The 15,964-nt window shown below is 39.8% G+C and overlaps 1 protein-coding gene across 1 annotated transcript; it reads right to left on the bottom strand.

Annotated features, from left to right (window-relative positions):
- Positions 1–2,675: 2,675 nt before the first annotated feature.
- Positions 2,676–15,356, bottom strand: hs3st3b1a (heparan sulfate (glucosamine) 3-O-sulfotransferase 3B1a). Its single transcript, XM_044181924.1, has 2 exons — positions 14,578–15,356; positions 2,676–4,586 (listed from the first exon to the last, which is right to left on the bottom strand). Exons 1-2 carry the CDS (start codon positions 15,069–15,071, stop codon positions 3,968–3,970), a joined length of 1,113 nt encoding a protein of 370 aa, XP_044037859.1. The 5' UTR covers positions 15,072–15,356; the 3' UTR covers positions 2,676–3,967.
- Positions 15,357–15,964: the final 608 nt, after the last annotated feature.

Here is a 15,964-nt window from a genome sequence, read left to right as displayed (position 1 = left end):
ACTGATGTTTCATTCTCAGCAGGACTCAATTTCAGCTTTCAGGAGATCTGGAGGTATTTTACCTTCATATGTCTCTGTACTGTAGGCTGAGGCATACACCATGTACCTGAGATATTTTAGGTGAAGGCACCAGCACCTCTGCTCATGTCATGCCCTCCCTTCTTCTCTCTCTCTCTCTCTCTCTCTCTCTCTCTCTCTCGCTTAATTCAATTCAATTCAATGTGGCTTTATTGGCATGGGAAACAGACGTTAACATTGCCAAAGCAAGTGTGGAATAAAAACATATACATAAACAGAAGAAATGTGATATTAAAATATGTACAGATTAGTAAGATAAGATGATAATAATAATAAAAATTGTAGACTTGCGGTTAAAAAATACAAATAAGTGAAAAATACATGAACACTGCAACATTTTTTTATGCTTGTGTGTGTGTGTGTGTGTGTGTGTGTGTGTGTGTGTGTGTGTGTGTGTGTGTGTGTGTGTGTGTGTGTGTGTGTGTGTGTGTGTCTTAGTCATTCACTGTCCCTAAGGCTGTAGCATGTTGATACATATTGGGCAGCAAGAAATGCCCTGTCTCTTCCTCTTTGCAGTATTTTTAAGTTTGAGAGGTCACTTAGCTCTTTGAAATCTGAGATTACGGAGTTGACAGAGTTAAAGTAAACGTTCCTTGTTTCATTGAATGTTTTACATTGTAGGAGGAAGTGCATCTCTGTCTCACCCTCACCTGTCGAACAGTGACCACATGTTCTGTTTTCTTTTGGTTGCCATGATTTTTTGTGTCTTCCTTTTTCGAATGGCAGTTTGTGGTCACTGAGCCTGTACTCGGTTAGGATCTGTCTCTGCTTTCTATCTCTGACAGTAGAGAGACATTCTGCTAATTCATAATCTCTTTTTAGGGCCAGATAACATTCTGATCTACGTTGGCCTTTAGTTTTTTTTTCCAATGTTCCAAATAGGTTTCTTTAGATGATGTTATAATTTGGTTTACTCTGATTGGTGTTTGTAAAGCAGTGTGGTTGTGTCAGAGTGTGTCTGAGAGGGGGCAGTTAGTTTCAGCACCAACTGGGACTCTTTTCTGGGCTCAGCTCTCGGGTTTGGAGGGTTTTGGAATGGAGAGTGTCTAGGAGTCTGGATTTAAGGTGATTATAAAATTTGAGCGCTCTCTTTTGAATGTTAATTATCAGTGGGTATCTGCCTAATTCTCTCTCTCTCTCTCTCTCTCTCTCTCTCTCTCTCTCTCAGTTGTTGCATCTATTGCTAATGTCACATAAAGGCTAAATTATTAACTTCACAGGGTGATTTTGGAAAAATTCCTGATTCCTACTCTGCTCACAATCAAGCCAAATGTAGAGTGGATGAATTACTTGCAATCATTTCTATAGCCACAGACCAAACATGTTTAACTCACTTCTTGCATGACTGACATTTTGGCAGAAAACAAAGTTTTTCATTAACATTATAATGAGGCTACAGTTCATTCTACTGCCAGCACCTAATCTTCAAATGTCTGTACATTTGTTATCTAAACCCAACAGTCTGTTGTTGTATGATGTTTTATTTAGTTTCACTTTTATTCAGCAGCTCTGATTCTATTCCACAGTGGTAGCTGCCAAGTAGATGTGTGAAGTTACTTGATGCTCAGGGCTGCCAGGTGTCTATTTTCTTTGTCTTTCTAACCTTCAAACAACAGCAGCCTCCCTTACAACAGCCTGGAGGGATGTGTGCTAACAGCAATTCCCCAGTTGGGAGCCTAGCAATTACAGCACCCCTCCTCTATCCCTGTAATTGCAAAGGGAGCTGCTTCCTGAGTGATCTGACTGCTAGCCTGCCACCAGGGAGACTGGTTTCATCACCTCAAGCAGCCCCAGGTAAATGAGGGTGTTTTGCTGGAGAGTTAAATAAAGGTTGTTCGTTAATAGAGTGGGGTGATTCATATCTGGCTGGAACCTTAACCTTTTGCTCTGTGGTTAGCTGTGCTGCATGACGGATGGGACAAGTTGCTTGAGGCAAGTGCACAGACAACCTGTGGTGCCAAATATGACAGAATATGCCAATGTATTGACATAAGATACTAAATGTTTCTGGAATTAAACCAATTCTGTGCAACAGACTGTAATTCTGCGACTGAATATTGTCTCATCAGCAGCATAATAAGTTCTTCAAAGATTACTTCTGCTTCAGGTCATGGCATAACATCCACATGAACACATTTAAACAGTGGCTTGAAACCTGACCTCACTTCATATTGTGAAATGAGAAGTGTTAACCCAGGGACATAAAGGAATGCCAGTGTTTTTTTATATGTCACTTCTCTTCAGATTAGAAACCTGACACTTTGTTATGCATTTGTGGGGGTCATGGCAACAAAACCCTCTCATTGGTGGCAGCAGGGGGCTGAGACAGCTAGAAGTAGCAGCACTGCGCTAATTAGCCCGTTAGCGCAATAATGTGCAAGATGGTGAATTAGACACAGCTGTACACCTTTGCCTGCAGGGATCCAGAAATCTATACAGATAAGGTGGGGTTGGTGCATTAGTGCAAGAGTAACGCAAGTTCAGCATTTTAAGCAAGTAAAACAATGACATAAACCAGTCAGTGTATTTCTAAAACAATATAGTAAATACAGTAAAATATTTTTTATATAGTAAAGCTAAAGATGAGAGACCATTAATGATTTTGGTAAAACATATTTATTTCTTACTTCATAAAACTTACATGACTGCACCTTTTAATTATCTTCTCAGACAAACCTGCTTCATTTCCATGTTTGTAAAGCAATGCATACAGCAAAATAGTGCCTCAACAGCTATGGGGTAGCAGTACATCATTGTGGAATGACGTATGTTAAAATGCTGACAATTGTATGTTTATAAAGGCTGAATAAAACTCAACCATACATGAAATTCAAATGAGGAATTGTGGCCCAATGTAGGTTTATTTTTATATCTCTTCAGCTCTCACTGAAAGTAAACTACAAAGATTTAGAGAAATGCTTATTTTCATCAGTTGATGTATCATGGGCATCATTAACATATCTAGTATCACCTGTGGTAAAAAAAAATAAAAATAAAATAAAATAAGCTGTACAGGATGATCCATGCGAGCCATTTCAGTACAGATCAACAAATGGGATTAAGCCATATGAATAATTTTCTTTTTAGAAAAAGAAATAAATGATTAGGCATTTTGAAGCATGTTTTTGGAAAACAGATAAAAACATCCCAAAAGTATCATGACAAGACCCTCTATTGGATCCTAATCAATATTCTTTTGTAGAAACAATATAAATAGTGGTTAAGTCAAAATATTGTAGTGGAAATTTATACTATTATATTAACTTGAAGTTGGCTCAAAGGTCAACCATAAACGTATTACCATTAATGGATCCATGTTTTATTACGTTGCTCGAGAGATCAAGGCAGTGCCATCACTCAAGTCTAATTGACATGATGAGGAGCTATTATTGTATTGATCCACCTGGCAAGTGGCACTGGATCAGCTGAGGCCTGTATCGACCTGACTAAGTGGGTCCACAGACATCTAAGGGTCAGGCAAATGTTAAGGGGATATTACCAGTTGTTTGTAAAGTTGGATCTAATTCAGCTTAAGATGAAGCAAAAGTTTATCCAAATGAAGCCAAAAAAACGTCCTGGTGAAAAAAAAAGGATACTGAAACTGCTCATAATACCCGTAAAAACATTGTGCTTTTAGAAAAATGTTCATGTACTTAATGAGAATTAAAACTGGAACATAAAGTGTGTGGTGGATCATGAATAAACCTGGTTAGGCAGCTTAGTGAGTTAATATCATAACAATAAATTATCATAAAATAGACTTTTGAACTTTTTACACATCCACCAAATACTGTACATACACTGTATAACAATATCTTCAGAGTGATAAAATTATTTAAAAAAAACACAGACAAGGGACCAGCATGAGTCTGTCGTCATAGTTTTCCTCTCAGTCCCAGCCAAAGTTATGACCAGTCATCTGGTAAAACTTGCTATTAAAGGGTTTATAAAAGTCCCTTAGCCTCTGCACCACCTCTGGGTCAATATTAGGATGGGTCCTGCCTTTGGTTTTGCCCAAGCAGTGTGGCTTGCTGTTCCCCTCGGGTCTCTTAAGGCAGGGGAAGCCCTTTGCTGGGTTAAAGTGGAAATACTTCTCCGTGACAACCCTCCTGAGCCCAAGAAAGTCCTGGACACGAGCCATCTCACCTGCAGGGTCGCTAATCAGATGCTCTCCACTAACAAACAGCAGCTGCTCCATAGGGAAGTACTGGAGCCAGCGCTCAAGGTGTTTAGCATACATGCCAATTTGAACGGCGCTCCATGTGGTGTCAATCAGACCCACTGACATGTTTTTAAAGGTCAGGCTCTCGAAAGAGGGGATGTCCGGCTTCTTGGAGCGAGTCTGGGTGTAGTCTGAGATGGCCCGGGTGACAGGATCCCGGACGACTACAATCAGCTTTGTGTCTTTAGACATGGAGTAGATTCGAGCAGGGACTTCCTTGGTGACATAATAGCTTGGGGTTTTCTCCATGGTCAGCTGGCCCTCTGATGACTTGGGCATCAATTCCCTGCAAAGGAGACAAACACACTGATTTACATTTGCCATAAAAAACAGCTTTGTGCCATTGTATATTCTATTCATCTTTTTAAACAACTTTCAAAAGCTCCCATACAGGAAGGTGAGATTAACAATGACACAGTAGCTCCATGGCAGGTTTGAAGTGCTGTCAGGCAAGACATTGTAGACATCATGAGCAACATTAACAGTCTGCGAGTGTACCCAAAGTGACAGGAACTGGTAGGTAGAGCAGGAGTCCTATCAATCATCTGTGATTGCGTGTGAACACAATACACAGTTCATGACATTTTCTAAATACAAACCCGAAAGGAAGACAATCATCTCCTGCTGCTGCATTTAATCTGCTTTAATACCTCAATCCTCTTTCAAACACCACATTCTTCACATTGAAATATTCCACACCCTCATTACATTATACAAAGGATAGTTTAACTGTGAATAGGCTGTATTATTATTCTTAATGTCATGCTGAGACAGATGACTATGACTGCACCTTTCTCCTCATATTTGTCAGTTGTTGTTTTTTTGCAAAATGTGAAGATTTGGAGAAGCCTTGCATTCCTTAGGAGAAAATGCAAAGCTTGGGAGCTGTCTATTCCCATAACTGCATATTCTTCTTGACCCTGGATGGCTCTGGTTGATCATAATATAGCCTGTTAACTGCAGCCCTGACTGGATAACGGCTAAAGTGAGCCAAGGGGGATTAGGGCTAAGCCAAACATGCTAGAGCATTAGAGGCTGGTTGACTGCCTTGTTGGCTGGCTGGGTGGCTGGCTTGTCTCTGGAGAGAGATACATGGCCATAACGATGAGAGTCAATGTTAAGTAGTTAATCCATGAAGAAACACAAGTGATGGATACAATAACACAAACTCCTGTACAGTTGAATGCAACCCAACATAGTTACATTTTGTGAGACCGTGTCAGAGCCGTGTTCACTCCACTCTATGCAATATTTTATGGGTGCGGTTTGATGTTATGTTGCATAAAACTACATCTTATATACAAATTCACCCCAAGAATGTAACAATGTACAATGTAATCCAATTCATCAACACCACAGACGACAGACTCGAGAAATACAAGAGTTGAATCCACTCTTCTCTTACAGTGTCACCAAAATACATTTTAAACTTCACAATTGGTAGCATTTATTGCAGGAGTATTGTATTTGCATGTTTGCGTGTTTGTGGTGTTTGTGCATTAACCTACTTACAGTATAAACCCAGTTAAATACAATTATAAACTCTTCACTAGCTGTGAACACTTCCCCACTATGAATAATACATGTAACTGTCTGTTACAGTATATGTGTAAAAATACTTGTACATCCAGTATTTCTAATGTAGGTGCATTGGAGAGGAGCTCAATATCCTCTTGGAGACTGATGCGTGAGAACACAACATCATTTCATGGCTTATATGTTTTCTAGTCCCACATAGTAGCAGAAAAGGAGATTCACACAGTCTGCTCTTGCATTCAAGAGATTTATTTATTAACTAAATCAAACTAACATCTTGGTCCCTGCAGTCCCTGATCAGAGTTTGATATATCATACTGGTTCAACAAATGTCTGGAATGCAAGAGCAGTGTGCAGCTATCTGCTATATGTGAGGATGGAAATAAATATAAGCCATGATGTGATGTCATGTGTTCATAAGCATCAGCCCCTAACATGCCTCATGTTGGTTTAAGTCAGTCAAAATGTAAATCTTCATATATTACAGTATGTGGTAATATTCTCATTTTTTGAGTGTGAACAGTTCAGATCTAAATCGAACCACGGTAAAGCAGAGGAGCTGTCATTAAAGTGATTACAATAATTTCCAACCATCTGTTAGTACATGCACAAGCAGCTTCAATATCCATCTCCAAACCCAGCAGCTTTCATCTTATGAATTTATGTGGTGGAAACAAGCAGAAAATGGTCTGCAAGATTTTGCTGTGCAGAGCACGGGGAAAATGCTTTAGTGATTATGGGAAAAAGTAGGCATCACCCATACCTCATTAGTGCCATACAAACACAAAATGGTTCTTTCTTATGCAATTTTATCACCCAATGTCACCTGGTCTGTCCTACCTTTCTATGGAGGCCCCAAGGTCTTACACATTTATTCCACTTTTCTCTCGCTGAGAACGAGGTAATAGGTATGAGAGACACAAACTACTCTATCAGAAGCCCTTACAATTATCTTCTGCATCTCTTGGATACACACAAGCAGACCGCTGTAGGCCTTTCTTGGGGCCCCAAGGGACACAAAAACTTACTACCAATCAAACTTTCCACTTAGTCTCTGAGCAAAACAATCTGTGTGAGAGGTACATGCATTATTCATCTTAGCAGAGATAGAGCAGGGGAACATCATCTGACTGAGCGTGGAGTGAGAGAGTTGCCTTAGGGGGGCAGATGTAGCAAGCTTTCACAATTTGTTCTGCTTAATAAACAATGTCGCCTGGAACCAGTAGGTTTCAGTGCATCTTCATCTATCAATCAGCCATGCAAAGGCATCATCATTCAGCTTCAAGACAATAAAATAAATAGTCGTCTCTCTAGAATGGAGCCACAGCGTGCTCACTTTTGCCCCTTCATGAATTCTGCATGTTTCTATTTGACTTCATAAAGCTAAAAACACTGCTTTACTCTAAAATTGTAACTTCTAAGTGGGCTGTAAATGTATTTTCAAAGTCGTAAAGCAAGGAGTCTAAGCTTTGAAGAGTTTCTACCTATAATTGGTGCACTAAAAATAAATCTATATTGATGCTTGCGCATACACATAAACATCCTCTGCCCTCTAACCTGTCCTGTTAAGCTTGCAGTAGAACGATGGGGCTGAGAGGATAACAGAGAGAGGCAGAGAGAAAGACTGTTAAGAGAATGAGATAAAGCAAGAGAGGAAGGAGTAAAGAGAGCATTAGATGGAATCAGGTGCACTGTTGGAAGGAAAGAGACTGCATGGGTTGACCTCCCTGACCCAGAAGCCTAAGTCTAAATTTTAAGTCACAGTCCACTTTTAGATTCTGTGTCTGCATTTTCCTGCAGCAGTGGCACAATATATATCAACCTACAGACAGATATTAATCCAGCAGTGGTGTGTTGTGTAATTTTCCTGTGTTTTGTCTGCTGGGCAGTCAGGTGTGTCCATTAAACTGGCTGCTGGGGAAAGCCGGTGCCTTGTTTACAGTTTCTCCTATCAGGAAGCAGGTTCAAAGGTAGGAATTTACAATGTTGCTGCGTGCTGCTTTGTGTTCGGCTGGTGGATGATGCCCTCAGAAATGGGCTCACCAAAGTAAGGAACAAGTAGGATGCGGCAAACTCCAACAAGACTTTTTTGTATCCTGCAGTATTCTGCTTGACTGACTCTAATTGGCATCTATATTTCAGCTTTTCAGACCACTGTGACAAGGGACTGCTCCAGAAAAAAACCCTTCAGCATTATCTAATGTCATGATGGGCTCTAATCTTACACTGCGGCTCTGAGAGGGGTTGAGCTACTGTGGGAATCATTCCTCTTCTCAAAGACAGGATGAGAGGTGGTGGTATGCAGCCACTTATAATAATCAGACCAATATACAGTGAGATGAGTTCAAGACAGAAATCAAAGAGGAAAGCATCTTTAGGGAAGGTGCCCTTTGGACAATGCAGCCCATCTTATCATGTGTGTGAAAGTCATCGTCATCACACTTTACACTCAGGACCTTCTTATATGACATTAAATAGCATTCAGTATCTCAACAGCATTCCTGAACAATGCCTTTTTCCCATCCTCCATTATTACTGTCAGTATGCAGAACTCAAGGCCACCTGGTTGTCTGATGGAGACAGGCCCAGTTTGAAGCGAGGAGAAGGAGAAGGGGGAGGAACAGCCATTCTGGCTTCCCTCACACAACTGTCAGCCTTGCATTAACGCTTAACAATTCTGACAGTCGGTTGTTAATAGAACCAGCAGGCACTTTTTATCAGGGTGGTGTTGCTGGAGAAACATAAACCAACAATGCTAAAACAGTCACATTGGATGTTTTTACAATCTTTGTGAAAGTAATTGAACAGTCATCAGAATCAGTAATGCATGATAAAATCAATATCAGTATGTATGGATGTATGGTTTGTAGCTACTGCTTTCAATACTGTGTTAACAAATACCTATATTCAGAGAAACCTTGGAGATACTTTGCCAAATAGAGCCAACAAAATCGAGTGAGTCGAGTACAGTGTGTTTCAGTGTGAACAGGTTGTTTTTGTCTCATTCTGTTTTGGGTGACAGCTCAGAGGGACTAATCAGCAGGTGTGACTCTGACTTTAAAGATAAAATAAAAGAAACAACCAACAAAAATGCAGGTTATTTATAGTTACCCTGATCAGGAACTTACAAGGGAATCATCAACACGATTACACATCAAGATCTGTTCACAGATATTTAAAATGTTTTGTTACTCCAGAGGGAGCTGCACGAAATCAGATAAATGTCCTCAAACGATGTCACTTGAGTCACCGTCACTTGGGGATTAAGACAACAAGTTTGAAAATGAAAAAAATCTGTGGGTGTGGAGTTAGAAAGAAGTGAGGTTACATGACCTCTGTAGCCTGCTCGTCATCTCTGCTTCAGACTAGCGGCTAGACCAAATTATCAGATAGGTGCGTTGAATTTTGGGTTACGTAGGTGCCAGGTTTTGACAAGGAAAAATAATAAAAAAGACTCTGTAGAATCTGTAGCTCTGCTGGTGTCATAGGAGTGCAATGCTAAAACAGTACTCTTTTAACAAGCAGCACTATTAACTCAAAAAATGACCCATCTAGCAAGAATACCACAAAGTACAAAGAAACTTCTGAATGTGTGTGACAAGCTGAAAGACACTAGCCAACAGCTAAAGCAACTACTATACCAGTGATAATAAAGACTTGGTTGAACAAGGCCAACAACACTAACCTATAAAATCAAGGGAGCCTCAGTACAGTTTCTTGGAATGAAGTGGTGGAGAAATTCTGAATGAACAAAGGAACATAAATTGCCTTCAGAGAAAAAGTGAAAGAAACAGCCTCAGCCAAGAGAAACGAGAGAGCAGGTGACTATAGCTTATGTGTTTGTGAAACCAAACATGGTTTTATATGGCAAAACAAAATAATATGTCAGAAATAATGCTGTTATTATTACATTGTTTTCTATATTCTGATACTAATATGAGCAACAATGTCATGTGTATATATTAGTAAAGAGCAAAAATACTTTTTTCTGTATTGATACTAATCGACTAATATTGGTCAACTGCAACTGGGAGAGTCAACAGTGCTATCGGGACAGCTAAATACCAGCTTATACTTGACTGTAAACAATAAACACACACACATACATATATATGACTTCAGTAAATATGGGCATCGTTTACTTTGTCAGAACATCCACAGTTATAATGTTAGAGTTTCCATTTAATAGGATAAGAAAACCCATTCTTTGCATGTAATGTATGTTTCCAACTTATGTAGTGGTTGGTACAATTAGGTAATTCCCCACAGACGCATGCTGGTCTGAGAGGATCAGCAAAAGCAAACAAGACTTCAAAGAAGCAAAACAAAGATGGCTGAGGCAGATTGGTGCTTTCTAAAGTTGCTCTGACTTGCTGTCAGGGAGTCTCTGCAGCAGAGAGAAAGACAGAAGCAGGAAACAACACATTTTCTCTGAAGATACTACAAAAGAGTGAGATGAGGAAGTCAACAACTCAAGGGGATATAATGGAGTGAACTTGTTTTGTTTCAGTGTTTCCAAAGTGCTGTAATAAGTGCTGTGGTTTGACAAATTGCCTCAAGCTAAAGCCCAGTGGGTTGTTGCAGCAAATTAAATCTTCGATCTCCAGAATAGGGAGCGGAGGTGCACGTTACTAGTATTGACAATCTAGTGGACTTATTCTAGAATGCTAGCATTATTTTCTATCTATCGGAAGGAAAAATCTGATGGAGTCTGGTTTGCTTTTTGCAGGACATGAAGTTTTGAAGTGCAAGGTTTTATGGTTTGTGGAAATATTTTAGGAATGTTAGAAGCAACAGCTAGCATGTGTGAATTGTTTCTTTGAAGCATCTCATTATCAATGCAGTTTTCCCCGTCTTTTCCTGTCAGTGTGCTGACACATTAGTTTAAACTGGGGGATACCTATATCGAGAGCTCTCTCACTTACACCAATCCCCCTGTGTCCTTGCAAAGAGCTAAAAGTGTTGAGTAAGCAAAATGCCACCAGTGGACTCAAGTGAACTGACTCTTGGGAAATGCAACTTTCCACACAGAGATCTCTGAAAGTCAACTTTCTGGCTAAAAAGCTTATAGTGTTTGAGTCTTTTCTTGGGCAGGTTCCAATGAATGCTCTTTCTGATGAACTCCTGCTGGGCTTCGTCAAAGGGCACTTTCACCCTTCTGAGCACATTTGCATACAAAGTGAAGGCAGAGAAAACATGTTTCACACTAATTGTCTGCTCTTTTATTGTCAGGGTTAATGCAGACCTCAGGGGTTCTCCAAGCATCCCCTTTCATTGAGCTCCATAATACTGTTGAGCTTTCTAAAGACTCACTTTAAATTTACTGCCCTCTATCTGCCACTGGCCTGCAGTAAGCTTCCCTGGGGCTCTGAGGAGGATTAGGCCGTCTTCTCTGACACCCTAAGTAAGTTAGTAAGAAGGCTGCTCATTGTTCTATATATGGAGCCTCAAGAGGAAAAACACAATTTCAGCCATTAGTTCACATCTACTGTATGGAACGCCAAAGACCTTGATATGAGCATGCATTCAGTAGATGAGTAGTTAACCTGCCAAGATAAGACATATGGGAGGAAGTTGGTATGATGCTGTTATTAAAGAAAGGAGGAGCCAACGAGTTGCCTCCTGTGCTCTGTGTGAGTAAGCGTGTACAATTGTCTGCCTGCTTCTCTTTTTCTGCCTATGGGTGAAAATGCGTTGTATTGTGGTTGGTGTCCTGCTGTGCGGGGGCCTCTCCTCTATGTGGGGCTCCGGCAGGATGGACACAGCAGACCTCCAGCAGGATGGACACACCAATCACAGCACATAAATGGTGTGGGCACAACTCAATGCCACCACAGGAGCTGATAAGCCCACCCAGTGGACTATTACCCTTCCCAAGCTACTGCACACCATTAGTCTGGAGGCAATGAATTGAAACAAATGGGAAAACAAATCAACACCTGTTTGATCAGAAATAAGTCTTAAAGATAAGCTAAGAGCATAAAGCCAGGACTCCATGATGAAAGGTTTTAAAAGGCTTCAAAAAGGTGTTCCAAACAGCTATAACATCATATAAAAATGCTAATTTATTAAGTTGACAAGTAGGTTGGAAGTAGGTAGTGTTGGAAAAACGAATTTGTCCAACAACGATGTGCTCCACCACCAAGCCAGGTGAGGGGTTTTCTAAGCTCCACTAAATGATCATTAATGTGTTGACTCGATGTCATGGCGCTCTGCTGTATGGGGTCAAACTGTGGCACAGTGCTCTCACTGTGACAACTCAAGCCAAGTTGTTTTAATTAGCCAGATCACCTCTCTGGGAAAAGAAGCCTTCATTATACATGTCTCAAGATGAAACCGTTTCCCACATCCACTAGCTGTTTGTATGCAGTTGCCACTGTGAAAAAGTAGCTGGCATGTCTCAATCACATACAGCTGCTTCTTTAGCTATCACTTACATAACATTTTGTTTTATTCATCTTTAATGACAACTTCTTCTTTTTAGACATTACTTATTCATAACCTGCACTGCCTACTCGTGCATCATTTGTGGATTGTAAGAACAGCAGGAAGACTTAGCGCAATAAGTCAAAAATCTTCAAGCATAGGACAATTTCAATTTGTTCTTCTTGCTCAGTTTGTAGAGATGGACAAAAGACCACTCTTCACAGACTGATCATCCAAAAATGTCCTAAACCTGTCCGGAAATTCTTAAAGGAGCTTAAGCGAGAAGTCCTTTGAACAATGCTTCGCTTCCCCTATTGTAGCTTTATGTAGCCATCTTTGAAACAGTGTGTAGATCCTTTGACATTGCCTGTTAATCCCTCGGCTCAGTCAAATGGACACTTGAAACAGCAGTATCTCTTATTATTTCTTATTAACAATGTGGTTGCTCTGATGTAACGCATTCAATATCAAACCATTTCTGGGAACAATTCGGGCAAAAGATAAAAGATCAATAATTTCCACGAATAAAGCGTGTTAGTCATTTATTTCCACTAAGCAAGTTGTGTAATTGTGCAGCTGAGTCAATAGTAAAGGGCTTGCATTTTGAGAAGTGAGGTATGGTACAAGGACAACAGCTGCCGTGTTAGAGAATTCAATAAAAATGTTACACAATGTTGAAGGCACCCTCAAATCCCTGATCTCTGCCTTTGACACTGATGTCTATTTCGATTAAAGATCAAAACTAATTGGTGCCACAATACCCTGGAACTCACAATCTTGAATCACGTTCCTGGCTGCTCAAGGATAATGGCATGATGTAACTTGCCAACTCCTGACCATAAACCTAGGGCTGATTCTTTGAACTGCATCCAGAATTCGGGTCAAATCTAAATGGAAGTTCTGCTTTATTGTTTTCGACCTGGTGCCCCTTTCCTGTCAGAAACCCACAGCAAGTCTAGATCCAAAAATTCCAGGAGTGAAGGTCACGCAAACAAGTGGAAAATTGATTGTGCTTTGTGAATGAGAAGAGTTGCCTAAAATGTCAGTGCAAACAGAAAGTTTTAGTCTATACAGAAATGTGGGTACATAGTGATGTGCCCTATTTGAGTACTACAGCCTAGACGTTTGATTGCACCTGCAGATGTTAAAACTGTAAGATGCACTATATAGATGTTAAAATGGCCTGGTCCTGCTTTTCATAATGGGTTTATCAACAGTTTGTAGGGTTTTCTGCATAATGCTATCACCTGAGGTTGCACTTACCTTATCAGCAGTGGTTTATTGGCTGAGTTTCAGTTTCCTTTCTATCAATAACAATATACCTATAATGTAACTGTTTACTGTGAATTCTCTGTTTTTCAGAGATATACAGTATATTAAATATTAGCCTACATATGCTTCACTCATGTTTTGTTGTTGCAGTGACCTCGGGCCTAAACAATAGATTTAAGTTGGTAATCAACATGACAAACTGTTAACATCTTTAGTCTCCGGCTTAATAAAGACAGTAATATAGTGTAATTTAAAGTCACCTTCAGTTAGCCATCCTTCTATAAATGTACATAAATTAATATGAAGTCAAAGCACATATCAAACTTCACTTCAAAATCTTTTAATCCTTAAAAAAAATCATTCTATCAGCAGGATTATGTTACTTGCTTTTGTCCATAAAAATAATTTTCTTAAATTGCATTGCACAGTACCTTAATTTTATTTTCTCACTTTCTCTGTTCTTATTATCTTATCTTATCACCTTTCACACATGCTATCTTCCCTGGAATCAGTTTATTTCACAGCTGATTATCACATCTTTTGTTCTGATTACTGTCACTATAGTAGCTATAATAGTTAAATGAGGATAGACTTTTAAAGGATCAAAGTCTTTATTTAAAATGCAGATACAATTGTTTGCTTTGGTGGTCACAACCAGATGGTATACAGTAATTAAAAATTACTTTCTATTTAGCATATCATAGATATTCCAGCCTATGTCTTGTGGGGTTTTTTTTATATGGTTAAATCATATGATACAAAATAGATAAAAGTTGCATGAATTGACAAATTACTAAAATTGTAAATACATTTTTCAGACGAGGAACAATTAAGTTTGTTGTGTGTTTTATTCTGGACTTAACAGAGTCAACCACATATGCTTCCAAAGAGCCTCCATAACTACATGAAATGCCCTTGAGCAAGGCACGTAAATGCCGACAGCAGAAACCCACTTTGTGTGAATGTAAAAATGAAGCATAGCAGAGCTCAGTTGACTTTGTCTCTCTGGATTGATGTTTTAAAATGACAGATCAATGTGATACCTGTACCACTCCAGTCCCTTGTCGTAGTTGCGGTCGAAGAAGTGCGGCTCAGCTCCCACCGCTCTGATGTGCGGATGCAGGCGCAGAAACTCCAGCAGCGCCCGCGTCCCTCCTTTCTTCACTCCGATGATGATCGCCTGGGGCAACTTTTTACTTTCCGACTCATTGAGGAAACCTGACATGGCATTATCATCCAACGCCTTCGTCTCGCCTCTAATTTCATCCCACTCTTCTCCTCTGCTGTCCAAATCGTTTTCGTTATTCAGTAAGTCCCTGGACGCCCCGAGAAATGACTCCTGATTGTTAACTTCTGCATCGTTTTCGTGCCTGTTCACCGAGCCGTACGTCAGGTTTGGCATAGTTGAGCAGTAGCCAACACAACAATAAATCATATACACCCAAAGGGACAGCATTATGCCGAACACAAAGAGTTTGTTTTTCACGTGGGATGATGGCACAACATATAGACTGTGCAAAATCGGACTATATTCCATAGGAACGCCGTGAAAAAGTTATATTCCAGTTGACAGGCATTTTGGCAAAGGCGTCTCACTCCTCTGCCATATCAAATCGGTGCGCAATTTCCCAAAGCACAAATTATAGCCAGTATGGAAACTGATATTGAATTTTATGGCTGGCGCTCACTTCCTGCTTCAACTCCAGTTCTACTTTATTATTAATAGAAAAAAATTCTAAAAACAAAACAGATAAAATCACAAAACAGAGAATGAAAATATCACCAGGTGAGCGATTCGCGCGTCACTTGCTTTCAGTATGTGAGCGCTCACACAGCAGCACCAAGTTATCTACACCAGGCAACAGCATCAAGCACGCCAGAATATGAAAAACCTACTTCTGGTAGAGCCTTTCAAAGTAAACCTGTTGAGAAACGTAAGCTCAAAAATACAAATGACATTTGAAAACTGCAAATTATTATATCACGCATCATCTACCACTTTGTTTGATAAACATGTTTATTTTACAGTGTTTACATATATGCATACATTCCATATATTTACAGCCATGATGCCACTGTATTTCTATAGATAGTAAGCCACATCATAACTGAAAGGTTATGGCAGTAGCCTAACACTTATTATATACAAATTACCTCAACAAATTGGGTTAAGCTGCTCTACTGGTGTAACTAATTTATAGTTATGTTTGAATATGTGCCCTAATGGTAAAACCAGGGTAAAAACTGCATACACCTGTTGTAAGTTTTTGTCTCTGGATTTCGGATGATTTGCATTCAAAGTTGCTGTTCCATACAAAATACTCACTCGCATTACTTTTATTTTGAAAGTTGTGATGGTTCCGGTCCTGTTCAGTCTGTCTACTTTTTTATGCAGCGCTCAGAGTCTCACAAACACGGGAGAGCGGATGA

Source organism: Siniperca chuatsi, linkage group LG21, assembly GCF_020085105.1.
Source record: "Siniperca chuatsi isolate FFG_IHB_CAS linkage group LG21, ASM2008510v1, whole genome shotgun sequence".
Classification (NCBI taxonomy): Eukaryota; Metazoa; Chordata; class Actinopteri; order Centrarchiformes; family Sinipercidae; genus Siniperca; species Siniperca chuatsi.
Note: the sequence above shows the minus strand (reverse complement) of the source record. Positions and strands in the feature narration are given on the sequence as shown.